This window comes from Acanthochromis polyacanthus, chromosome 3 (genome assembly GCF_021347895.1).
Source record: "Acanthochromis polyacanthus isolate Apoly-LR-REF ecotype Palm Island chromosome 3, KAUST_Apoly_ChrSc, whole genome shotgun sequence".
Lineage (NCBI taxonomy): Eukaryota > Metazoa > Chordata > Actinopteri > Pomacentridae > Acanthochromis > Acanthochromis polyacanthus.
The window spans coordinates 23,627,475-23,654,431 of record NC_067115.1 but is presented as its reverse complement, the minus strand read 5'-3'; the positions used below and the strand labels follow the sequence as shown (position 1 = coordinate 23,654,431).

Genomic DNA, 26,957 nt, shown 5'->3' with positions numbered 1-26,957 from the left:
GTTTGTGTGTTTTTAATAAGTAAAGCAAACATACCTGCCTCTACTTTCATTTAATCCTGTACAAAGATTTGACTCAGTGATTTTGTATTTGGTTTGTCTGGGAAAAGTATCCCTCACCTTCAAACCTCAGAGACACCCACCCTTTCATCATATTGGTTAAACTCACACAGGAACCTCCCCCTGAACTACAGCCAAAATCATACACAGGCCCACAACGGACTCTAAACCCCACATTCATCCTGTTGACACAGACTCTCTCTTGGCAATGTGGTGCAGTCGTATGGCACTGCGTCAGCTCCAGAGGATCGCCGTTGCTCCTTTGAATGCTGCTGGAGGTTTAACGAGCAAAGTGCAGAGGGAGATGTCGACCCTGCCACGGGTGTATGTCACCCGACAGATCCCACCAGAGGGCCTGAAGATCCTCAAAGAATCTGGACAGTGAGTCATGGTATCTTGTTAAGTCAGTTAAAATGATTGATTTTTACATAGTGCATCTTTACGATCAAATGTCTGTCTGCTGCAGCTAATTTGACAGTGCTATCCTAATGTAGTTTGCCTGCTTAGTAAAGTTCATCATTTACTTAGAGCAAACAGGCCCGCTGATGTTTGCATTTAGGTTGGTCAGATAAGAGGGGGGGCCTAAAGGGTATTCCCCCACAAAAGATCTGATCTAATGTCTCAGTGGGGCTTAACGACCCAATATTTCTAAGAAGACCTAGAATATAGATCACATAGCCAGAATGACTACATATCTAGAACTTATCTGCATTAAGAATCCCTGAAGTATTAAAAAAAAAAAAAAACAACGTTCCTTTTCCTCTTCCAGCATGCCCTATTTTGATTCATTTTGGCTGTATTTTTGTATCGCTTGTGTGTGTGTTTTTGGAGCCTGTCTCCACTGAATATCCCTTTGTGTTGATGAAAGAAATTTTAGAAGCTGACTCATGGTTTCTATCTCCTCAGGGTGCAGTTCGAGCTGTGGGATTCAGATGACCCAGTGCCCAGGAAGGAGCTGCTTCAGAAGGTCAAAGGCGTTGATGGTCTGCTCTGCGTCCTGACAGAAAAGATTGATGCAGAATTGTTGGATGCTGCAGGTCTTAACACAGTCTTTGAGTCAGTCGATTAACCTAGATCCAAGAGCAGCCTCTCTGTTTATGCGCGTGTTTGCTTGTGTGTGTGATGTACTCTTGTAGGTCCTAACCTGAAGGTTCTTAGTACTATGTCAGTGGGTTTTGATCATCTGTCCTTGGAGGAGCTGAAGAAAAGGTGATTCTGGTCTTTCTATTTCTATAATACTCATTCAAGTCAACAGGGTCTCCATGTGTCTGTGTTTATTTTTAGTGATTTCCATTAAAAACAATCCAGTATGCAGACATATGTGTGAAACATTAAGTGCAATGTTTGTGTGTTTCTCCTCAGAGGGATCCGTGTCAGTTACACCCCTGATGTTCTGACAGATGCTGTTGCTGAGCTGACTGTAGCTCTGCTGCTCACAACCTCCAGGAGGCTCATAGAGGCCACACACGAAGCCAAGACGTAAGATTATCAATCACACACTCATGGGCCCCACAAATGCAATTTAAATTCTGCAAACACAAACTCTTTTGTTTTTTCTGTCAGAGTGTGCATACATTATTCTGTCTCTTCCTTGTGTTAGTGGTGGCTGGGGCACATGGAGAACTCTATGGCTGTGTGGACATGAGCTGGCCAACAGCACTGTGGGTATTTTTGGTTTAGGGAGGATTGGTAAGCACATAATTCACATCATCAATCTCTTTCCAATTTTGTTCCCTTCTTTTATTATTAGTATACACTACCATTGAAAAGTTTGAGAATGCTTCATTTTTCCCATTTTGTTATTGAAATTCAAGTAGTTCAAGTGCAACAAGTCCCAAATTTTCTTGCTTACTTACAACCCCCTCTGCAAAAAAGTACAATTGGAACACACTGTGGCTCCATTCCTTCAAGAGCATTATTGTACTGCAGAAAGCATTGTGTTGCTATAAAAATGGCAAGGAAAAGGCAATAATAGAAGAGAGACAGACCATCCCAACATTTAAAAATGTAGGTCTTTCCTGCAGAGAAGCTGCGAAGAAAGTCAAGGTGCCAGTGAGTGCAGTTTTCTTCACCATCGAAACACACCAAGAAACTGGGGGAAACTGACAGGAAGACGTCTAGAACACCCAAAACCACAACAGAGTCAGAAGACAAGTTTCTGAGAGTCAACAGCTTGGTGATAGGCGACTCACAGGACAGCAGCTTCAAGCACAGCTTATTAGTGGTCGTAATGAGAAGTCTCAGTTTCAGCTGTGAAGAGAAGACTTGGAGTTGCAGGTTTGACAGGTGGAGCCACTGCTAAGATATTAGAATAAGAAAAGAGGCTTGTCTGGGCCACGAAACACCGCCAATGGACTACTGAAGACTGGAAGAAGGTATTATGTACTGATGAATCAAAATTTAAAATCTTTGGTTCATAAAGCAGGATGTTTATATGCTGTTGAGTAGGTGAAGCATAGGGGAGGAAGCTTGATGGTCTGGGGCTGTTTTGCTGGATCCAGGGTCAGTGACTTGTACACCACAGCATTCTGCAGCACTATGTAGTACCATACTACATAGTGCTGCAGAATGCTGTGGTGTACAAGTCACTGACCCTCCTAGTCGGTCAGGGGTTCATCCTACAGCAAGATAATGACCCAAAACATAAGTCCAAGCTATGCCAGAACTACCTTAGGAAAAAGAACCACGTGGTAAGCTTGAAAACATGGAGTGGCAGCACAGTCTCCAGACTTAAACCCCATGGAGCTGGTTTGGGATGAAATGGACAGAAGAGTGAAAGGGAAGCAACCTACAAGTGCCACACATTTATGGGAACTTTCGTAACAGAGTTGGGAGGAACTTTCTGAAGAATATTTGATTTTCATTGTGGAAAGAATGCCACGAGTGTGTTCAGCTGTTACATCTGCCAAAGGTGGCTACTTTGATGAGTCAAAAGTTTAGAATACATTTTGGTTTCTAAACTGATTTTTTAAATATTTTTATTTCAGAGTACAATGAGACACTAACATGCATAATTTCCATATAAAAGGAAAATTCGAGGTGTTCTAAAACTATTGACTGGCAGTATACATACAGTGTTTATGAATCTTTACATAATGTTCTCCACAGTCATTAGCACAGTACATAGACTAAAATATAGCATATCTATAACATCACTGATGTTGTAGTACTCTTTTCTTTTACAGGCATGTACTTCTAATGGTAATTTTTTGTAAACGTCTGTTTAGATGCTCATTACATTTCATTGGTTCTGTCCCTCTAGTCTGCACAATAACCATAATGTTGATTCTAATCTAAAGTAATTTGATGTTTTCTGCTTCAAGGCGTGGCTATCGCTGAGCGTCTGGCACCTTTCAAAGTAAAGAAGTTCATCTACACAGACATGGCTCCCAGGCCTGAGCTGGCTAGTGCCATCAATGCTGAATTTGGTAAGACATGGATTTACGGTCATGCAGAAAGTCTCAGCCAGCATGCTATCCTCTTATGAAGAATACACAATGGATCCTCTGTCAACAAGGAGGATCAATGATGGGTTTAAGGGGGATTTAAAGCATTGGATTGTGAAAAGCAAAGGTCATTTATCTCTTTTGGCCTTTCACATCTGTTGACATGTTGACATGGCAAGTAAGGACCTAAATTACAGTAGCCATGTAGACAAATGTCAGACTTTTCATGTAATGCGGTAACATGAGTGACCCTTTGTCTTATTTTAGTGTCTTTCGATGAACTGGCAAAGCAGTCAGACTTCCTGGCTGTGTGCTGCGCTTTAACACCAGAGACAAAGGAGATCTGCAACAAGAATCTCTTCTCAAAGATGAAAAACACCTCTATCTTTATCAACACCAGCAGGTACCCCTAGCGCAAACACAAACGCACACATTAAAACAAGACCAAATAAATTGATGATTCATCCTAATTGTTGCTTGAATCAACTAATGATTTCAGTTTGTGTCTGCAAAAATATACATGTGCTTGCATGCGAGTATAATTTTGGTCTTTCTGTTGTGTCAGAGGTGGAGTGGTGAACCAGGAAGACCTGTATGAGGCTCTGTCCACTGGCCAGATAGCAGGAGCTGGTTAGATGTCACTGTGCCAGAGCCCCTGCCCACCAGCCATCCACTGTTTACCCTCAAAAACTGTGGTAAGTCTGGCAGATACTAGTGCTTTAGCTGCATTGAATGGTAATGTTTTCTGTTATTAACTTTTGTCTAATTCTCTCTCCCCACAGTGATTCTTCCGCATATTGCTAGTGCCTCGTATACGACCCGTAACGCCATGTCCAGCCTGGCAGCAAACAACCTCCTCCTCGGCCTGCGGGGTCAGCCGATGATCAAAGAGCTCAAGCTTTGAGAAGAATCTGGTTCCACCCTGAGAACTGATTAAATATTGAGCAATTAGTTCTACCATCATCTCTAATTTTGCTTCATAGGACTGAATCCAGGATATTTAGTAAAAGTCCTCAACAGTAAACAGTTCAGGGAAACTGTTTTTGCTCTACTTTCAACTTTTCAGCCAAATATGTACAATAACAGTATCTCTTGTAAAGCCTCTATCAGTTCCTATTTCATATAAACGTCACAAGCAAACTGAATTTCATCTCGTTTTTATTCAGTATACAACAACTGAACATACTATACAATCTTCATAGTCTTCAACAGTAAAGAGACAAACACTTAGTCATCTCATGGTTACACTACATGGGTTATACAGAAAAAACACAGAAATCCTTCAGTTTTGGCATATCAATAAAAGCCCGGCTTTTCAAGCTAGAGGGCATAAGGCAGTGACTGATAACTTTTAGGCCTTTTACTTTTTTTTTTTTTTTTAAAAATCTGGCATATTTATACAGGGCGTAATACAATCAGTGCATTTTTCAAAGATTCACATGAACTGTTGATACAAGTTTTAGCAGACAGCACCATTAGAACTCCTAACAGGCCTTTGTGTGAGACATTGACGCCATTTTCGTGGACATCTCTCTTTTGCTTCATCACCTCTACAACTATGTTTCTCAAGACCATTTCCATGACCAGAGTTGGCACTGCTTACGAGTAAGAAAATTTGAGATTTAACCATCATTTTAAAATCTGCAGCCACACTTTAATGACTTTACTATTGATTCCATAACGTCACAAATTCTAGATCAAACTGTAGGTTAGCTTATGTTTACAAGGAGAACAACCAACAAAGCAATATTTATCCTGAACTAAAATGTAGCACATGTGTGAAATATGAGTGTTATTTTGTACAGGCTAACAGTGTAATGACTCAGCAGTACAATAAGGTGCCAACTAGGAATGGAAGCAATGACCATGTCTCACTGACAGCGCAGATGTCACAACACATCGAGCAATAAAGTATACAAAAAGGCAAACATGTATTTTAAGGTGTTACTTTTGTCATCTCAGTTCACTAAAACAGAACCCTACAACACTGCATGAACACTGTTTTTAGTCAACAAAGTGCCGACCCGTGAAGCTGCTCTTATTTTCAACCTGCGTTAAGTCAGGCAGGTTGATGTAAAAATCCTCGATATGATGGTATTTTCTACGAGATGCAAATTTAGATTTCTTCTGTGTTATTCTTGAATCTTACACAAATCGTTAACTGAAACATAGTTCGTCAAACTTAGGACAGCACTTACCAACTTACACGTAGACGGTAAAACACATTTACATTGATTAAAAACAACAGCTAAAAATCCTGAAATCAACACGAAAAAAAGACAAAATGTCCCAAAAAAAAAAAAACAACTTCGTTTTTCTACTATCCTTTTGTGGACTAGTCGATACGTTTTTAGACAACTGGACATCCTGCATGATCGACTGCTTGCTGAAGAGCAAAACTGTTAAACTCTTGGCTTTCAAACTGAAAATAGCAGGAACATGTCAGAAGGAAGAACCTCGAGTTTGCAGGATAAATGCAGCACAACGTTTTTACAGAGTACAACATTCCAGTAAACATATTAGTTATAAAAAAGACTGATTTGTCTAGGTGCTTATATAACAGATGCAACATTATATGTAGAAAGAGACATGTATAAAGCACTCATATCAAGTACAGTAGCAAACCTTTACACAACTTTTACTTCTTAATGAGTTTTTTGCCTCTTTTCACGAGAGAAATTATGAAATTGACCATAAATGTGCAATATTTACATTTCTAAAGCATTTTTTCAACACAAACTGAACTCCTGCCCCTCAGCACAACTTCACTGCCTTTATAACAAACACACAGGAACACCAGCTGCCAGAGAAACTTTGCAATGCGTGGACGGTTGGTAAGCTTGCTGGCCACACTTGAACTTTTTAAAACGGTTAAAATCAGTAACAAATAAGTCGGGAAATTTGTGTTGTGCCAGACCATTTAAAATTGAAATCACAACTGTTTTACAAATGGCAACAAAACACAAGTTTTATATGTAGCATACTTTCCTGTCAAGCTGTTATTAAAATGGCACTTTAATGCAATATTAGTTTTCTCAAAAACAGAACACAAGGCCCAGTAAACGCAGAATTTTTGGTGCAAACTGACACTTTTCCTTCTACCTAATTGCTCAGATCTTTTTTGATTCCCTTAACAATGCAGCTAAATGATAAGATAAACAGCTAAATCATAAATTAGCAAAAGGAAGGAGTAATTTAGTTTCCCCTTTGCCCAAAACTTAAACATGACAAACAACAAATATTACAATGTCATAGCGAGACAGTTATTCTTATTGTCGTAACAAATGTGAAGGCCCCATCAGTACAAATTGAATTATTTGTCACCTATCACAAATATTTTAAACAATAACTGAGTGCAGAAGCATTATCACTGATGGTTATTCAAAGGTGCTTGGACTGAAAGGCAACGACAAATATCCCACATCAGTTTGAGCATGTTTACATGCAAGAAAATCTATAATCAGTTATTGAGGAATGGAGAAACAGTTTTTTTTGGTTGCTCATTTCTTGGTAAAGAATGCCAACTACCTCAAATGCCATTAGTTCAGTAAACAAAAGAAAAAGGTCATCACATTTACTCAGTTCATGCCATTTTCATTGCATAAAACAGAATGAAAACGCTAATGCAACACTAGATTCTCTGTCATCTTCTTCCGGTTAAACTTTCAAAAAGCTACAGACTGGACTCTGTCTTTATCCCTCCTTTTTGTGCAGTATTTCTAAGTATCATGAGGCACACAGTCATCAGTTTATCATCCTTTTATAAAGATATCTGGCACCCAAACTACGAATTAGACATCCACAGTCTGTGTGACGCCCCTTGCACCAAACAAGGCACAGTCAATACGCACAGTTGGGATAACTCATGTGGGATGCTGCTACATGTTTTACAAATGTGCAATGGAACATCTAAGAACAAGACTTTACGTGATATCAGTTCTTAGGGCTGATTCTGCAGAGCTGCCTCTGATCTGCAAACACTCCGAGTGTTACAATGATTGACTCAAATGTGCGCTTACACACACACCACAAACGATAAATCAGCATTTAGGGATCCCCTCAACAGAACAAAATTTCACTTAATGAAGAGAGGTCCCACATGATTGCTTCTTTTCCTTCAAAACACAATATAGTTAACAGTTTTGCAGTTTTAAAAGACAAATCATGGACTTGCCTGGATCATTTTATGTGAACTCCATGGACTGCATAATGAAAAATCCTTATAATACTCTTATGGTATTCATACAGAGTACAGACAGAAAGGGTGGACTATCTGTGGTTTTCCACAGAAATACATTTTTTCATGTCCTGCACCCTATAATCTTTCTACAGTCTGTGTTTCAAATAGTTTTTAGTAATTTGATAGTATTTTTTTGTCCTGATATAGAAAATGACATAATCATCCCTATCTTTGGTCTGTGATCAGGACTGGTTAGATTGGACAGAGCAGATGATCAGGTCTGGCTGTTCTGTCAGAGCTTTAGAAAATCTTCAGAGTTTTTGGAGGTTTTAACCTCATCACTCACCACTGATTCCAGTGTTTTCATCTTATCACAACATACCAGCCACTTCTGCCCCTACAGGAGGGCATTGGACATGTTGCTGTTCTGCCAGCGCAGACAGGTGGTCTTGGAATGCTTGTATAGATGTGAGGACTGACTGAAACGTTCCACACTTGAGACATGCGTAGGGTTTTTCTCCTGTGTGGACACGGATGTGTTTCTTGCAGTCAGTCAGGGTGAGGAAGGTTTTGCAGCAGATTTTGCAGGCGTATTTTCGTGCTCCTTCAACCACCAGGACATTGTGCTCTGAGAGAAGCCTTTTTGCACTTGGACAGAACATCTGCTGAAGCTCTGGTGAGCTGTGGAGGGAGGGAGGTGGGCCTGCCACTGTTCATTTCATATCCTCCGCTCTCGTTGAGAAGCAGGGGACTCGTCAGACTTGAGGAAGAAGAGGCTGCATCCTGAAGAACCCCACCTACTCCTTCTTTCTCCTCCCATGCCAGTGGCCATTTTTGGAGCAATACGCCTGTAGCCTGGATAAGCAAGAGCTGTGGTACCTGCTCCTCCTGCTCCTCCTGAAGGTCGCCCCAAGAGAGTGAAGCCCCAGACTAGAGCGCTGGAAGTCCAAACCAAAAGGATCTACTCCTCCATGTCCTCCACTTGCACTTGCCACACTTCCTCTGGGGTTTCCCAAACTATCCTGCAGGGGTGAAGGAACAGAGAATCAGCCTGCAGGTTATCTCCAAAGCTGTTTCTGCTCTCACCACTTGACTGCAGAAGAGCAGAAGAAGCAGAGCCAGATGGCCCAGCAGCTTCCTGTCTCAGCAGAAAGTGATGTGCTACAGCATCTCCAGTTGTTGTATTAGGAAGGTCATCCTCTCCTGCAACCAGCCGTGACGTGCCACTTGCAAAATCCTTCGGGCTGAGGAAGCTGGAAATACTGAACCGGGTTTGCCACTCATTGCACTATTACACGCAAAAGCCTCCTCCGACTCCACTGCTTCCTCCCCTGCTTTTGAGGAGAAGCTGGGAGCTGGGCTGGAGCAGAGAGTCTGAGCTGGGCTGGGGTTCAGAGGTGAAGCTGCGGTCGCTGCTCTCTGGGCTCAGCTCCACCTTCTCCTCCTCCTCCTGACACCCAGGCTCAGCTGGGTCGCTGCCTTCTGCTTGAGATGTCACGTCGCTGACTTCATCCGCTGGCTCAGGTGAACTTAGTGGCTCCCGTTTAACCACCACCTGGGCAAAGACAGATTTTGTCTCTCAGAAGCTAATTTAAAAATGAATATGCAGCTTAAATATGTTCCCCAAATCCATCAAATTAAACAATGCCTTTAACACAAAATTAACCCTCGGAACCCAAAAATCTTCTGACAGATTGGAAAAGCATGCTTTCTTTAAAAAATGACCAACAAAAGGTATCCAAGTCTCAGCTTAAAATTGCAACATATCATCAAAATCACCTTTTTCTACATGCCACATTTTAGAAATTGACCTGGGCTGAACTGCAGGCTGTGTTTACACAGAGCAGATAGGAGACAAGTGTGGAAACAGATTAAAAAAATGTAATGAATAGCACCTGTGGGTACTGTAATGTTTTTCAGTCTTTGTAAAATAAATGGTTAAATAAGTACAACTTTTTTGGATTTATGGCACTATAGCTGTATTATATTGTACCAAAGATATTTTTAAATTCTTTCTATTTCCAGTCATAGTTGTGTCGTTCCCATAGAGTTGCGGGACTTTACATCCCAGTAAAAAACAGGAGTACCTAGTGAGTTAAATGGGGCCCCAACTGCATGGGGTTCAGAAGATTAATAATCTGTTCACCACAAAATCAACAAAGGGTACCAATTTACTGGAGTTTAACAGAAATTGTTTGTAGATTTCATGATTATCTTGGAATGTATTGATGCAGCGGTTTATACAGTTCAGTAGTTGTTAGGAAAATTCTCACACCTGCCTCAGTCTTTCTGCAAGAACAACCTCATCTACTGTTTAATAATCTCTTGACTGCCTCCCATCTGAGCGATGGACTGCTTTGCTTTAGCAGGATGTTTTTCTAGCGTCTAACTTTATCACAGGCAATTTCCTCTCTATTTCCATCACAGTACGGTGATGCTTTGTTGACAAGTTGATTGAAGCAGCCGTTTTTTTCTCACAAACAAGAGAAGTCACAACTTTACCTTTTGTTCCTCCTCTTCGGCCTCCTCCTCCTCTGTTCCCGATTTTATCTTCACCCCTGCTCTGCTGCCCTGGTGATCCTGCTCATCCATGTCTTCTTCCTTACTCACCCCTCCCTGCATTCTCCCCAAGTTCCCCCTCACAGTGTCCACTGTCTGACTGACTGGGCATCTGAGGATCATCCTGGGACACTGCTACTAGCCCAGTGATTGCAGCATCTAATTTGGAATCATCTCCCATCTTGTGGGAGTCCGGGGACAGAAGTGCTCCCTCCTCTCGCTCTGCATTTACCCCTTTTTCTCCCAACAGCCCCAGGTTAGGGGCAGAGGGGCGCTGCCTCTGTCTGGGTCGCTCCTCTGAAAGCCCCAGGGCCAGAGATGGCTTTCGTTTGTGGAAACGTCGGATTGGGAAGGAAGCTCTCTGCTCGACCACTCTTCCCACCCCGTCCTCCTCCATCCCACCCAAAGCAGAGCTCACCAAGCTGAGCCCCAGCTGCTGCAGCAAGAAAGATCGCTGCAACTTTGACGTGGCAGCATTTGCTGCAAGGTTAGCATTAGCTGCTAAAGTCGGGTTCGCCGCCAAATCTGCTACTTGCTGCTGCCTGTGCCTTTGCTGCTCTTGCTGAGGGTGGTGATGGGTGGGTCTGTCGGATGAGGGGGACATAGGCAGCGTGCGGGTGGTCAGATAGTGTTTGCAGGCCTTGACTACATTGTTGAGGTGTAGATGTGAGGCTGCAAGAAGAATATCCATGACATTGCTCTCCCCCAGCATCAGCGTTGACGTGTACATCATGTCCACCAGAGCAGCGAAAGCTTCAGCTGTCACCACCTGCAACACGGCATCATTAGAATCAATAAAAACAATGGCAATATCAATTATCAGTATTTTTCAAAACTGTCACTGTTAAGGTCTTAACCTCGCTGTCCAGTTGGATCATGTTCATGCTGGCATCTCCCTCAGCAACAGTGAACAGGGCTCTGAAATGGGTGCTGCAGGCCGCCAGCACTGAGCGGTGGGCCTTAAAGTGTCGGCTGCCCACCACGATGACACAATCACACAGCTGTCCATGAACACGCTGATAGTTAAGCTGTTGGAAGATCTGCTCGAAGTGGCCCGGGAAATCCATGGCCCTGCAGGCATAAACAAGCAGAAAGACACGGCAAAAACACACAATTACTGATCAGAAATTATAACTTAATCAGTAGAAGATTAATCAACATCAAATATCTGGCTTTTGCAGCTTTTGAAAAGTGCTGCTTTTCCCTGCTTCATTACTGTAAGTTGCATTTCTCTGATTTTTGCATTATGACTCAGACATAAGAAGTAACCCTAAGATACCACCTGGAGCTCAGGGAAACTCATGATTCACTGACTTCACAATTAGGCCATTGTTCTGGTGACTAACACTGAGATTAACTGATGTGACAAATTGCAGCCGGGGACAACTGCATGATGATGAGGGTGGAATACATGAAGGTAATGATGGGATTTCAGTGAGGATTTACACAGATGAAGATGATTTGCATGAGCTAGTTTTGTTTGAGGAGGTGTTGATAATGTTGTGTAGATACAGTGCCGTAGATGCTGAGGTCCTGGGGTGAGGGCCTACAATAAGTTAAATAAAATTATTCATCAATATGCACTGGGATCAGTACTTCCAGTGGGTTGAATTTCCTACTATTAACTCGTTATTGTGAAACAGCTTGCACTTTTGGTGGTCGAACCGTCTACTCGTGCTTAAGGCAGGTTGCAAACACAGTAGCTCCGGAGTAGTAGTGTTCTCTGCACAAGTCTAGTCTGGCTAACACGCGACTAGTTAGCTAATGTTATTAGTTAAAGTGGCACAAAAAAGCCTTCTGTGGTTACAACGGTGAGATTAGAGAGCTAGTAGCATCTAATATTACCTTGATTTTATCCGAAAACGCAGGTATCAAGAGGCAGAAAGGGGCCCTGATCAGAGAGGCTAAAGTTAGCTGGCGACAGCCCAGCAAATGTCCGGTTAGCTAGAGCACAAGTAGCGGCATACGGGCACCGAAACGGACCCGCTTCTTTATATCCGAACACCGTTTCCCCCACAAAATGTCCCCTCAAATGCCGCTATGAGTAGCGATAATTTCCGCTGCTACGCCCCTCGACGCCTCGTTTACACAGTTACCGGACGGTTCGGCCGTTCGGCCGAAAGCTGCCCGTGCGGTTGTGAGGTGTCACGGTGACCGTTGGTCTCACAGAGCCGGACACGTCGGTCCGTCTCACCGCCCATCCACAGGCACATAAAACAACCGCTACAGTCGGTAAGAAAGACCGGCTATCGGGCATTATCCGGGAGCGACGTGCATGTGCTGTAATATCTAATAATTTCCCCGCACTCAGACGGTTTTTCCGAGCAGACTCACAGGGTGGCGCTGTGCTTCACTTCCATGTCCGTGACCCCGCCGAGGTGAAGAGTTGCAGCTGCATAGAACCACCACAAGCCTAGAGTAGCGACAACTGGGGTTTTGAAGCCATTTTGTTTCCATTCACTCAATATGGGACGCGCAGCGCGAGGTGCACATTCACGAAAGCTAGCTATTTGTGGATTTTTACTGATTTCAAGACGTGTTTTGGACAAAATATTTTACTGGCTTGTTTTGTCTGGATGTCCAAGGTTGGATTATGGCCGTTTTTTGTGGAATATTTTCATCTGTGACTAGTTATGAGGATTCAAAGGCGAGTTTTGCTGTTTACGTTATTTGTTGAACAAATGTGTTTATATTACCTGCTGTGGTAATCAACTCTGAAAGTGGTTTATACCGGCGGATTCATGAGAATCTAAGCTTTCCATGGGCGTATAATGTTTCTATCATCGAGTTTGCAGCTTCGGTCAATTTAGCAAAATACGTTTGCACATGCGGGCCGCTGAAGTTTAACGGGGTTCATGCATCTCCATGCATGAAAATGGTCAAAGTCAAAATAACCACATCTGCCTAAAATCACATCAAACTTTTCTATCTGTCATTCACCCATACATCATAACATGAAATTACATACATGGGACTAACGTGGCACAAAAACGATGATGAAGTCAGTTTCTATCCCTCTCTCCGGACTTTATTTTTCCCACAGTTTCCTTCTTTCAGGATCACTGGGAAACCGAAACATGTGGGATCCCTTCTCTGACCGATTTGTGCACCCAAAGGCACAACAGCCCGTCATTTTTCTGGTATTTAGGGAGTGAAAAAAAGACCTAGAATTACACTCTGCGGTGTAAACAACGTTTAAAGGAAAACCCGGCATTCATGAATTGGAAACAAAATGGTGCCTATACATCACGTGACCAAAATTTTCTGGACCCGTCATGTCGCCACTCTGGTTATACAGGCACTCTAGCTGTGAGTAGAGTCCCTATATTATCAGAGTATCGACATGACGGGTCCATAAAATTTTAAATACGGGTTACCCCGTTAAACTTCAGCGGCCGTATGTGCAAACGTATTTTGCTAAATTGTCCAAAGCTGCAAACTTGATGATAGAAACATTATACACCCACGGAAAGCTTAGATTCTCATGAATCCGTCGGTATAAACCACTTTCAGATGTGATTACCACAGTGGGTAATATAAACACATTTGTCCAACAAACAGCAAATAACGTAAACAGCACAACTCACCTTTGAAGGCTCAAAACTAGTCACAGATGAAAATGTCCACAAAAAATGGCCATCCAACCTTGGACATCCAGACAAAACAAGCCAGTAAAATATTTGGTCCAAAACATGTCTTGAAATCAGTAAACAATCCAGAAATAGCTAGTTTTCGTGATGTGCCACCTTGCGCTGCTCGTCCCATATTGATGAATGGAACAAAATGGTTTCAAATCCCTGCTCACAGCTAGAGTAGGAATTTACTCTCTGGTGGTGTAAAACAACATTAACAGGCAAACCCGGCGTTCATGAATAGGAAACAAAATGGCGCCCATAGATCACGTGACCAAAATTTTGGACCCGTCATGTCGATACTCTGATAATTAGGGACTCTACTTACAGCTAGAGTCCCTATATTAAGAGAGTAGTGACATGACGGGTCCAAAAAATTTCGGTACACACACAGTCACAGGCGGGGAAACAGCTGTTTCCCCCCAGGAAACTATCCGAGCCGGTCAGTGTGGTAAAGAAAAAGCACGTTAGGGCGGACTTTGACGCGGGGGGGCAAGTTACCCCCTACTTTCGTAGCTGAGCTGCGAGCTGCCTGCCTGGCTAAATACTGGCGCTATGTCGAAAATTCATTCTCCATCACTCACATGTTATGAAATGACATATGGAAAACAGACCCCAGGTTGAAAAAAAACGAAGTTCCCCTTTAACATTGTTTACACCGCAGAGAGTAATTCTAGGTCTTCCAATGCTTTCTAAATACCTGAAAAATGACGGGCTGTTGTGCCTTTGGGTGCACAAATCGATCAGAAAGGGATTCCACATGTTTCGATTTCCCAGTAATTGTGAAAGAAGGAAACTGTGGAAAATAAAGTCCGGAGAGAGGGATAGAAACCGACTTTATCATCGTTTTGTGCCAGGTTAGTCCCATGTATGTACTTTCATGTTACGATGTATGGGTGGAATGACAGATAGAAAAGTGCAAGTCAAGTGACTGTGACGGCAAGCATGCATTTGAGTTATTATAAGTTAAAAACATATTTCCATATTTCCATTTGTTTTATTTTAAATCCAGGAACATTTTGACATTCATCAGTTTGAGAATGAGTGACAAGATGGAAGAAGAAGCTGAAGACGACTGCAGTGCCTACTATTTTCTGCTACACTAAGCCTCCCAAGGTGCGAAAGTCTCAGAAGAAGCGGGGCGTCAACTTGCACTAGACCTACTTGTAGAACTGGACACAAGGTTCATTTGCAAGACCACGGCTACTCTGCCCCTCCACCTGAGGACAGCTCAACTGGTTCTTGTAAGGATGCCTTTAGTTATCAGTTATATTTAATAGGAAACCAGTTAACAAATGTATATATTTGGGTTATCATGTTGATGAGGAAAATTTGAATATCAGTTTACCTGATTTCTTTGGGATGCACATAAAAATGTAGGTTTTTATTTTTATTGACGAAAAGAGATCAGAGATGAGATGAACATGAGAGAGATGAAAATAGATAAAGAGAGAGGTGAAAAGATATATGAAGAGAGAGAGAGAGAGGAGGATAGATGAAAAGAGGGAGATGGGAGATAAGATGAAGAGATAGAAACATGGAATAGCTTGAAGATGAGAAGAGAGAAGAAAAAAGTTGAGATGAAGAGAGATGAGGAGAGATGAAGAGAAATGAAAAAAGATAAAATGTAAGATGAGACGATGGAGAGAACCTATATAAGATGAGATGATGAATAAAAGAGATGAGAGATGATATGAACACTAGATGAGAGAGATGAAGAGAGATAGTTAAAGAGAGAGAAGCTAAAAGAAAGAATAATGAAGGAGATGGGGGCACCAAAAGAATATACCAGAATGCCAAGCAAATTATTTCGCATTGCTCAATAAGTCTACATAAGTGTTCCTTCCCCCTTTCTGTTTCTCCTGTCTTCATACACAAATCTGTCCTCTAAATTGTAAAAAAAAAAAATCATTATTATTGATAAGCAATCATCCTTTTTACTTTCAATGATGACTAGAAAGTTAGAATGTAAAAATCCAAATGAAACGCATAGTGCGCTAAGCGAGTACACACACAGTCACGGGTGCATTAGTGCGTGGCACAGTGAATGGAAACAAAATGGGCGCCAAATCCCCAGTTGTCGCAACTCAACAGGAACACTACTCACAGCTGCTAGTGATAGATAGATAGATAGATAGATACTTTATTTTACGAATTTCAAGGCATGAAGACATGTACAGTCTGTTATAGACAGTCTTATTATGAACTCCATTCACTGGGTTGCCTATGAATCACAATGAGGGATGAGCTCCTTAAACAGCATTCATTTTTTACAGTTTTACAATATCTGTGTAATGTTTCTGTCACAGAAATAGAAAATGCTCTTTTAAGATGCTTCTTTACACTGATTTTTTTTTTTTTTTTTGCATGAAGTTACTACTGGGGCTGCACAGTGAAGTAGATAAGGCTGCTGCATTGAGCAGTAAAGCCAAGAGCAGGGTCAAATGCTAACTAAGAGGAAGCTGGCACTGGAGACACCCAGGGAAGCTTCCTCTTCTGCGTCCTCACCCCACCCCACCTTCATACCAAACCTCCATGACCTAGGCCAAGATCAATAACTCAGTTTAAAGAGGATGGACTGTAAATAGAGACCATGGATCCTGCCAAGGAGGAAGCTTTGACCACTGATGGCCTCGGACCGGAGCGAAAGCATCTGATCAAGTCAAACGTTGATGGCTGTCAGTTCGCTCACTACAGATTTTTAGATCGTGTCGTTGGAACTGTTGTGGAAATCTGGATGAGTCATAGCAAAATCAGTTGCAACAGTATTTGTAGGTAGATAGATAGATAGATAGATACTTTATTAATCCTGAGGTAAATTCAACAGAGCTTAAACCTTAACTGGTTTGTTTCACTGGCAAGACAAAAATGTAATTGATACTCATGACCAAAATCAAACAGGAAGTCAGCCATTTTGAAATATGTGTCATATTTTCTTTGATTTTTGGTCATTTGTAACCATTTTCAAAAGCTATATACTCAAACAGGATAACACCAAGAGAGCTGAAATTTGGCCAGGATGTACAGCAGCCATGGGTGATCAAAAGTTATCAAAATGCTTCGCAACAGTCTGAGGGCATGGAAATGGCAACCCCTGGAAATTTACAATTTGCCATGAATTCGCCATGAAACGACAAATACAGTGTAACTGCCCTGAACATGCTCCGATCTGCATCAAACTTTAGATGTATGATCTCTGTCATCAGTCCTGGCCTGATGACATTCACATGTACATATACAGCCGTAGTCATAGCGCCACCTGGTGGATGGAAGGAAATGCTCCATAACAAGAATGTACATGCACCCATCTGCGTGAAACGTCTGTGAACACACTCCAATCCTGATTACATCCATGGGTCAACATACACTCTCAGTCGCAGCACCACCTGGTGGATGGACAGGAAAAGCTCTATAACTAGTCTGAACATGCTTCAATCTGCCTAAAATTTTACATGTGTGATCAGAGTCCAGGGCTGCACAGTGGAGTAGTAGTAGTGGTTAGCACTTTCGCCTTGCAGCAAGAAGATTCCTGGTTCAAATCCCGGCCTGGGCCAGGGATCTTTCTGCGTGGAGTTTGCATGTTCTCCCTGTGCATGCGTGAGTTTTCTCTGGGCACTCCGGCTTCCTCCCACAGTCCAAAATATGCTGAGGTTAATTGATTACTCTAAATTGCCTGTAGGTGTGAATGTGAGTGTGATTGTTTGTCTGTATATCTAGCCCTGAGACAGACTGGCGACCTGTCCAGGGTGTCCCCTGCCTTCGTCCTAGTCAGCTGGGATAGGCTCCAACACCCCCCGCGACCCTAGTGAGGATAAAGCGGTGTTTAGAGAATGGATAGATGGATCAGAGTCCAGCTCTCATCACATCCATAGAATAACATACACTTTCAGTCACAGGACCACCTGGTAGACATGCGTGAATTCGCTGACCAGCAAGGATGCGAGGACGCGTCCAACGCTGCTTGCAGTTTTAATTTTTTTGTTATTATTGTTATTATTACTGTATAGATATTTGCTGTAACAAGTATACACTGTCAGAAATATGAGGCAACTAGAAGGCATCTGATATATTATTCAGAGAGATAAAACTAAACATAAGACATTTTAAAAAATATAAAATCAAATCATATCTCATATTTTAGACAGACTAATTGCATTAAGAGGGTAATAATAAGCATATACTGTATGTTTATTCAGTAATTTTATATCATATTAACTTAATATTTTCTCACATTAAATAATATTTTAAATACGTATTTATTTAACATTTTCTTATTAGGTGTATAATTTTTAAGTGATAAACGACATGGTCATTCATCCTCTGCACCAGTGGGTGGCGGTAATGCATCAGTTTTCCTAAACGACAATAAACGTCAGAGAAGAAGAAGAACAAGCCCGATGACAACAGTCATGGATGCCTCCTGCGCGTTCGTGTGCTGCGGAGAGGAGAGAGATACCGACAAAGCTGTTATAGGTGACTGTCTCCGTTTGTGTTGCATGTCAGACCTTTAAATGAACAAAAATTTAATTGTAATAATGATATTTAAAGGTTGGTTGTTGATTAGGTACTACTTTTAGACGTCCGTGTGCTTTACACACGTGGGCGCTCGCTGCAGAGTTCAGTTGTCTGTTCAGGTTTCTTCCCACGTGTGTTATTATTATACTTACGAGTCCGTTAAAAATGTGTTGTCTGTCACACAGTCCGCTTCGCAAATGGCAGCGTCAAAAACCCAGACAGGCTGGATTTCTCTTTGTACAAGAACACAGATGAGACGAACCCAAGAAAAAAGAACAGGCGGATACTGGTGAGAAAGAAGCACGACTTTTATGTTTCTACACCTATTTAAGTGAAGTTGAGTTGCTGTAGTCTCAGTACTTTCATTAGTGTGTCTCTTGTTTTTGTCTCTCAAGGTGGCTGAATCAGACAGACTGTCCTATGTTGGACACAACTTTGGAGCGGGATCACTGAAGTGCAACAACCTTTGCAAGTGGGTAACTGTAGCTTGTTTTGACATATTACGGCCGCTGTCTCTGTGACGAGGATTAACAAGTGTGATGTTTTGTGTCTATTTAGATATTATGTTGGGGTGTTAAACAAACAGACCATGCAAATGGAGGTTCACAACGCTCAACTCTTCAACATGCAACCAGCTATACCAGGTAAAAGGAAAAGTCACCAATAGTCGACAGTCCATACAAAGTATTCACTTTGGTTTGGAAATTTTCCAGTCTTATTCCTTTTTTTTTTTTACATTGAATTGTGGGATTTTGTTTTTAAAAGAATTTACAATAACACTCTTTTATGTCAAAGTGAAAAAATAATTTACAAAATAATGTCACTTGTTTAAAATTCTAAAACATAACATAAGTAACTGCATGAGCATTAACCGTTTCAAGTTAGTGTTCAGTAGATACGCCTTTGGCCACAACAACAGCATTGAGCCTGTGTGGAAAGGTCTGACTCAGCTTTGAACCTCTGGATACTGGAGTTTTAGCACGTTCGTCTTTGTTAAATTGACCCAGCTCTGTCAGGTGGCACAGGGAATGTGAGTGAGCAGCCTATTTCAGGGGAAGCTACACAGTTTCAGTTGAATTGTGGTCTGGGCTCTGACTCAGCCAGTCAAACACATTCACCTTCCTGTAGTTCTCTTATAGACCTCATCATTTTGTCCTCCAGGATTTATTTATTTTTGCTGCATTCATGTTACCTTCTACCTTTACAAATCTACCAAGGCCTGCTGCCAAGAAGCATCACCACATAATGATGCTGCCACCACCATGCTTTGCATTGGGGATGGCGTGCAATGCTTGGTATCTGCCAAACACAGTATGTAGTCTGATGGCCAAAAAAACTCATTAGGTTAAAGAAGCTTGTTCCAGTTGACTTCAGAGTCTCCCATAGGCTTTCTGGTGAAGTCTAGTCCAGATTTATTTTATTCAGCCGTGGCTTTCTCCTTTCTGCTTTCCTCTTAGGCTTTGACTGGTAAACTGGCCAATAGTAATTGTACGCGTACTCTCTCCCATCTCAGCTGTTGACGATTGTAACTGCTTGTACCATTTATGTTTCAGTGAAAATGCAATTTCAAAAGTAACAATAAAGTTAATCTTATTAATAACTAATTAGTTTATATTGATTTTAATAAGATGTGGGAAGACCTAATCATTTACTTAGGTTTTATGTTTGCAACTCATTCACATTACTTTTGTAATATATATTTTTTCATTTTGACATTAAAGAGTCATTTTAAAACAATTCTTCACATAGAAGAACTAATTAAATTGACCACGATGAAAGCTAGTAGAGGAACGCTTTCAGTTACTTTTAATAGCTTCTGTACCTAGCCAAAATCAATGACAGCTATCCAAAAGACCAGATCATCTTTTGAAAATGAAAATGTGCAAAGCTTTGTGTGGCCTGAGATGTGGTCAGTGTCAGTTTGTCTGACTTTACAATGTCTTGCCACCAGGAGAAACAACAGATACTGCACAATCCCAGGACACTACTCAGACCTACAGAGACAAGGTACACTGATTAGTCCTGTTTTTCTTGGTGTAAAAGAAGACTGTACACAAATCAGAAAGAAACTGCTACTAATGTCTCAGTCATATCTGACATTTTCTCTTTAGGTCGACTCATTGATTGAGGCCTTCGGCACCAACAAACAGAAGAGAGCTCTGAGCTCCCGCAAGCTCAATCAGGTGGGCAGTGATACTCTGCAACATGCAGTGGACAAGGCTGCCAAGACTGTGATTAACAAGAAGGGTCTGGAAGGTAAGCTACGCAGTCACTTTGCCAAAGACATGTGGGTGTCTGTTTTCTGACGCCGCTGGTTAGCAAAATGTGGAAGAGAAGTCAATGAAGGGAAATTAAAACATAAGCTAACCTAAACATATGGATCCTTATGTTGTCATCTTTCTCACCATGGTCTTGTCATTTTATCAGCATTTTTCTCACCTCTCTCTTCAGCTCTACAACAGGAGGTGGCTGACGCTGAGTCGCAGGGAGAACTGGCTCTCCACCTGCCGCCCTGCAGTGCCGACGCAGACAAACAAGAGAACGTCTATCCATTTGATAACCGTATCTTTTATCGGCTCTGAGTCAGCGTATTGCGTGTCAGTACGACAATGGAGATATAATTTTGTGTGAATTTGGTCAGGTTTCCATCCTTAATCAGTATCTGCAGTGCTGAGTCCAGTCGAGTTTGAAGCTTTGGAAGAAGCCGGTTCTAAGATGGCAGCAGTCACCTCTGAGGAGCTGCAGAAGATGAGAGATGATGGCGGGTAGGGCAACGATGGGCTCACGTTTGCCGAGACATTTTATTAGCCAAGTGTCTTCTTGCGTTCTGATTTTTGTTTGCACTTTTTAAATTTAAGGTGCCTGAGTGTTGTGAGGCACCTAGAGAACCTGCCAACTGCAGATGAGGCCAGAGTGAAAACAGCTCGATGTGCCTTTTACCTTTCTCTGCTCCTTAAACTGGTGCGGCAGAGGAGTATGACCCGCAAGTGTGAGTAAAATACTTTATTTTTCGTCCTATATATATGTAAAGTGCTCTACAAACTTGCTGTTCACACATTGACTAAAAACATTAACGTTCATGTGTGCAGTTGGGCAGGAGGAAGGCTGCCCTCGCATCATTCAAACCAAACTCTTCAAAACGTTCACTGTGGAGACTTTCAACAGCGGCAGGTATGAAGATGATGGTCAAGCTGTGAACTTCTGTTCAGTTGGATTATTAAGTAAAACATTTGTGACTTTCATTCATGACCACATGAATGTGTCTTGAATTTGATTTTGAAACTTGATATTAAAAATCTCTATAAAATGCCTTTTACTTTGCTTGCCATGTTTCCATTTCATGAGCAAAGTGGCTCTTTCACATGTAGAATTTTACACCAGTCAGGCTTTATTCATATACATTTTTTTGCGTCAAACACTCCATATAACGCACACAAATTTAGCTCTTAACTGTACCTTTTCCTCTTAGGCTGCAGAACACAGTGTCTGCATCAATGCGTGCCAAAATAGCAGCATACTGCCTGGCTCTGCTGCTGCATTTGGGCCACATGACTGCTGACCTCACATTACTTCACCGTGACCTGAGAATCACAGAGGCCAGGTAAGAAAACAGGACCTTAGATATGTGGAACAATGTGCTAAAGTAAGTTGTACCAAGACCACTGTAGTGTGAACTCAACACATTTCAAGCTATGAAATGTACCAATCTTTTCAAATACAGATATGATCACACAATTATAAGTCACTGTCAGTATGAAGGGTGATTGAACTCCACCAGTGTAACTCATTTATATATTTCCCTATAGGATGATTGAAGTTGCAAAGTCAATGGGACTGACCATAATTAGACCAGCTCGGGCCAAGGCTGATGAAGCCGGACTGCAAGATAACCACACACAGGCCTCTCTTCTTCTACCTCTGGTTAAATATGAGCAGTTCACTGAGAGACGGAAGCGCAAAAAATGCACTGAAGACCATAAGACAAGACAAGACAAGAAACGGACAGTAAAAAAAGGAACCGCAAGAATTGAAAATACCACAAACAAGACTTGTTTATTATTGTATTTTGTAGACAAATAAAGTGGTAAACTTTGAGTTGTACATGATATCATTACTGAATGCTTACACTTGATTATACAAAAAAGCGGACTAACAAGCTGTAAACAAATTCTAGATGATGGAACATCTAGCTTAGACTTTCAAAACGTATAGGCACGTTTGTAGACGTCACATATTGCACACTAAACATCTTTTTCCTTCTCTGACTGGCTATTACCGAGTGAGTCTGCGTGGTTGTGTGTCACTGCGCAGCATGTTGACAGTGTCGGGGATAAAATTTATACTGGGTCTAAATTATGACGTGAAAATGCTGAGCTGTGTCATATTTTCAAAACAACATGGAGGACATTATACAAGAACACAGACTCACCAGGAAACAGCTCTGTGCAAGAGGCAGAAGCTTCATTTTGGCTTTGTTTCTTTGCATATACACCTCACACTCTGAACGCTCCTTGCCTAGCTACAATAATTGATTTAAAAAGTCAAGCAAGGCACAGCTGTACCTTTTACCGTGGTTGTAGCTGGCATCTCTATAATCTTTGACTCTTGCTAGGATTTATAAATGTGCACTTCCTAACCAGCGAGTCCCAGAAGCAAACGGACAAAACCAACATAGTCTACAGTAAAAGAAAACATCGAAGGTAAAGCTTTAGTGGTGAAATGGATATCGAAGGTGTAGGATGACGATGACGCTTGAACGTGTTGCATTCAAGCTTCACTTCATCAGTCCACATTTTTTGAGTGCACTAGCACAAAATTACAAAAGGGATTTACAAAACGCTGTATGCCACCCTTGCATACTGATCCCTTTAGTGTTTTTGTGTAGCCTCCTACTACTTAAGACAGTTGTAACCAGGAGAGCATCAGTTTTGGAGAGTATTCTCTGAAACTGTACTCCACTAGTACAGCATACACCAGTACAGGCCTCTTGACATTGGTTTTCGTACTGGTTAAGTGCTTGCCACTATTCACAGGATGGAGCAGAACATGCTACCGCTGTGGCAACCACTTTCCACAGTTGCACTGATCCTGGTTGTCATGGAAATTCCAAGTCGGGAAGGATACTGGGACGAGGAGAGGCCAGCAGGGGAGCTGGCCGGTGGGCGAGGCGGAGGGTTTTCGAAAACCCACGGTGGAGACGATGTACAGCTGTAAAATGGAAAGAGACAAAAAGTATGTGCATTTAATTAATAGAATATCCTTGATAAGTTAATTTTCTGTGTCTGTTAGCTGTGGCTAACTTGTCTACCTGGCAGATCCAGGCTACAGCCAGAATAACATACTTTGCCTTTTTATTTTCTAGCAATACTACAGTTGTATATAATGAGATAAACAGCATTGACATAATAATCCGCCTCAAACTTTTACAGATTCAGTCTGTAGTGTGAAGTGAACTATCACCCATCTGTGCTCTTACAGCAATTAAAGCTTGTTTATGCTCCAAGTCACCACAGAATATGTGAAGTACTGTGCAGAGAATTGTGAGTCAGAATGGCCAGGCAAGCATGCTCTCTTAAGTACTGCAAAATCCAGTGGGTGTAGTTAAGACATCCTGATATTTTTGGCATTCTATATTTGACATACTATGAACTGAAAGGTACCACATTTTTTACTGTTATTGCAATACAGTATGGTAGCATCTGTGTACTGTATGGAGCTAAGCAAACAGTGTATGGTGGACATTTAGAGGTCTGTCTGTCAAAATTGTCTGGAGCTTTGACAAAGAGCAATCTCCATCACTAAAGTACAGGAAGGGCTGCAGTTTTGTGTGAGAATTCTACAGGTTGATCACCTAATGATTATGACCAGCATGTGGACAAAGAAGTAAAAGTGCAGAGAGCAAAGACACTGATGGTCTCTGAAAGGCTGCTACTTTTTACGTACCTGTTATTATGCCTTAGAATACTGTTGTTGCGCAACACACAGCTCTCATTGGCAGGATCCATATGTAGCAGTGTCTTTTTGTTTCCGGGGTGACCCTGGAACAAGATATTGTCATGGACAACACCCTTTACTGCCCCTAGCACAGCAATGCCACAGCTCTGTGCTGGTTGGACACGGTTGCGCACTACCTAAAGAAAAAAAAATATCACAAAACACACACAAAAGGTACAAAAGTAAGTGCATCCGAAACAAGTAAGTCCACCTGTATTCATGTTTCATTCCATCTCACCTTGATATCAGCACCCCCAGATACCTGGATCCCATAGCCGCGGTTTCCAACCATATCATTCTCCACGATCTGCCCATTTCCACTGAAACTGACACCATGGCCACTGTTTTCATAGACGCCATTACCACGAAGCTCCACTCTGCAGTCTTTCTCCACCGCAACACCACCTCGACCGTTTTCGAGAATGCAGTTTGTAACAAGTCGGGTCAGCTGACTGCTCTGCAGCACAGCGATGCCAAGGCCTCGGTTATTGTTTACGAGATTAGCAAAAACATTAAGGGCCTCACTGCTCTTCACATACAGGCCAACTGCTACAGAAAGAGACAGAAAGATGGAGAGAGCATTAGCGAGTGAGTGACGATCTGTGCTTGACACAACAGATTAGTTTAGTACCTCCATTGTAGCTCATGCAGTTGCTCTCCACCAGAGCCACGCTAATGGAGCGACGAGCAGAGTGGCGCTCATCCTCGCTGTCCAGGTCGCTTTCCCAAGCAAACAATTCACCTTCTTCATTGAAGTTCTCTTGACCTTCCCTTCCTTCTCCTTCGACGCCCCTTCTCTCCCCACTGCCTCCATCTCCACCAATTCCCTCCTGTCCAGGCCAGTTCCCCTCCCTTGCCTCGATGTTCTCCGGGTCCTTCCTGCAGAACACTGCCAGTCCATACATACAGTTATGGATGATGTAGTTTCCTAGGAGCTGTGGGAGGCTGGATGACATAACCCACACGCCGCAGCCTTTGTTACCTAAAGCAATCAAAAGAAGGGGGAATGAAATGTCTGTGCCATAGCTGTTAAAGATGAGCCGTTTTGTCCAGAAATTACATACAATAGACATGGTTTCCTTCAATAAGTCCGCGCCCTCTCTCTCCCACCACCACGCCGTCTGAATAGCCATAACAGATGTAGTTGTTCCTCAAGATGGGATCGCCTCCTCGGCGGATATCCACACCTCCCCATTGGTTCTCTCTAATCACATTCTCTGGAATTATAGAATTCAAATGTAACTGTAAGTAGAAAATATGAATGGACCACAACCACAAATGGGGCTGTAACTTTATGTAAGTGGTACATCAGTGGGGGAAACTAAAGGACCTTTTTTCAAGCAGATGTGTAATCTAGACAAGGAGATATTCCAGACTTAGATACACACCTGTTATCATGCCTCTGCCATTCTCGTTTATAGCAATCCCTGCTGCCTGACCTTGGAAGATGTGATTCCCACTAGGAGAGACAGTGCAGACAGATTACATATGTGGGGCAAATGCTGAAAAAGCTCTGACTTTGTCTCTGCAAACACACCAGACTTGGCTTGCTTATGTATGTGTGCACCTGAAACCCCAGCATCACATCTTGCAACATTGTGTAACACTGCTATTACCACATATTCACTGCTCTAACCATCCCCTCCAGTCAAAATCTTTTTTTATTTACCCTTTTAACATATCCACATAGTGTTTCATCTACAAGAAGACCTCATGAGTGAAAAGAGCATTTTTTTTTTTTTTTTTAGAATGTGCATTTTCACCTTCTAACTGTAATGTACACATGGCAGTCTCAATATCAAGGATTGGATTATCTAGGGTTTCACTTATAACACACTTAAGGAACCATTCTTGTCTGCTGGCATGGTAGGGCTTTCCGTATAATCAGTTTCTGGTTCAAACTTATATGACTGAATGACTTGAATTCATTCAAAGACAAATAGGGATCATATTCATAGAAAAAAAAATCTAAATGTGTAATTCTGGTGCATGGGGTTGAGTGTCTGGAGTTTATTCAATAACTGCAGAGGCACTTCAAAGTTTAATAGAATGGAGGCATCTTTAATATTATTAGTAACATCTGTATTACTGCTGTGACATCAAAATATCTGTTGTGAAAAAAAGGTGTTTTGTCGAGGTGTTTGTTTTCTACTAAACAATACTGCTTTCATATAATGTGTTACAAAAGCAAATAGCTAAGCTCTAAAATGGTGAGAAAACCCACATAGTCTGTTTGAATAATCTGAGTAACATTCATGTAACGGGAAAAGCAAGGAATAAACGTGATGTTTCATGTTTGTGGAGTCCAGCGTACCTCACCACAGGATTTCCACTGAAGAGAATATAAACCCCCGCTTCCTTGTTGTTATAGATCTGGTTGCTCCGAATTGAACCTTTTCCATTGCCAAGGACAACAACCCCAGAACGCAAACCACTGTGTATTCTGTTGCACTGTGGAATAAAAGACAAAAGGAGAGAATAAAAACAGAGAAGCAAAAACACAGCTAACACCAGTTCATGTGGAAATATATCTGCTGATATCACATACATTTTAGGCAAATGATAGTTGCAATA

The 26,957-nt window shown here is 41.9% G+C and overlaps 4 protein-coding genes across 6 annotated transcripts in view; 2 read left to right on the top strand and 2 right to left on the bottom strand.

The window, feature by feature from the left end:
• Positions 1-223: 223 nt before the first annotated feature.
• On the top strand, positions 224-4,648 carry grhprb (glyoxylate reductase/hydroxypyruvate reductase b). Its single transcript, XM_022206054.2, is given in 10 exon segments — positions 224-438; positions 964-1,094; positions 1,194-1,266; positions 1,420-1,536; positions 1,658-1,746; positions 3,381-3,485; positions 3,771-3,906; positions 4,069-4,133; positions 4,136-4,198; positions 4,286-4,648. Coding segments are annotated over 10 exon segments (1,074 nt in total). The 5' UTR covers positions 224-265; the 3' UTR covers positions 4,408-4,648.
• On the bottom strand, positions 4,645-12,716 carry LOC110959254 (zinc finger and BTB domain-containing protein 5). Its single transcript, XM_022206051.2, is given in 5 exon segments — positions 4,645-9,238; positions 10,186-10,314; positions 10,316-11,011; positions 11,100-11,313; positions 12,577-12,716. Coding segments are annotated over 5 exon segments (1,329 nt in total). The 5' UTR covers positions 12,603-12,716; the 3' UTR covers positions 4,645-8,974.
• Positions 11,552-22,484, top strand: polr1e (RNA polymerase I subunit E). 3 transcript variants are annotated; one of them, XM_051946170.1, is made up of 14 exons: positions 11,552-11,659; positions 14,887-15,118; positions 18,204-18,347; positions 18,575-18,678; positions 18,785-18,861; positions 18,948-19,033; positions 20,341-20,396; positions 20,501-20,645; positions 20,841-20,951; positions 21,058-21,154; positions 21,248-21,378; positions 21,479-21,560; positions 21,859-21,990; positions 22,196-22,484. In XM_051946170.1, the coding sequence occupies exons 3-14, from the start codon at positions 18,272-18,274 to the stop codon at positions 22,467-22,469; spliced, it is 1,371 nt and encodes a 456-aa protein (XP_051802130.1). In that variant the 5' UTR covers positions 11,552-11,659; positions 14,887-15,118; positions 18,204-18,271; the 3' UTR covers positions 22,470-22,484. The 3 variants fall into 3 exon arrangements, with proteins under 3 accessions (XP_051802130.1, XP_051802129.1, XP_051802131.1); XM_051946169.1 differs by having other exon boundaries at positions 18,153-18,347; XM_051946171.1 differs by lacking the exons at positions 11,552-11,659; positions 14,887-15,118 and having other exon boundaries at positions 18,134-18,347.
• fbxo10 (F-box protein 10) overlaps positions 22,417-26,957 on the bottom strand; it is an 8,265-nt gene continuing 3,724 nt past the window's right edge. The window contains exons 4-10 of the mRNA XM_022214801.2: positions 26,698-26,834; positions 25,772-25,842; positions 25,448-25,600; positions 25,015-25,365; positions 24,622-24,932; positions 24,333-24,520; positions 22,417-23,597 (exon numbers count right to left, since the gene is read on the bottom strand). Coding sequence (XP_022070493.1) covers positions 23,417-23,597; positions 24,333-24,520; positions 24,622-24,932; positions 25,015-25,365; positions 25,448-25,600; positions 25,772-25,842; positions 26,698-26,834 — 1,392 coding nt within the window. The 3' untranslated portion in view covers positions 22,417-23,416. The remainder of the gene's footprint in view (positions 23,598-24,332; positions 24,521-24,621; positions 24,933-25,014; positions 25,366-25,447; positions 25,601-25,771; positions 25,843-26,697; positions 26,835-26,957) is intronic.

Coding starts and splice junctions, on each gene's coding strand:
- polr1e (XM_051946170.1), top strand. CDS start 18,272: ATGACAACAGTCATGGATGCCTCCTGCGCGTTCGTGTGCTGCGGAGAG. Junction 20,952..21,057: donor CGTCTATCCATTTGATAACC/GTATCTTTTATC, acceptor CAGTATCTGCAG/TGCTGAGTCCAGTCGAGTTT. Junction 21,991..22,195: donor CTGAGAATCACAGAGGCCAG/GTAAGAAAACAG, acceptor ATTTCCCTATAG/GATGATTGAAGTTGCAAAGT.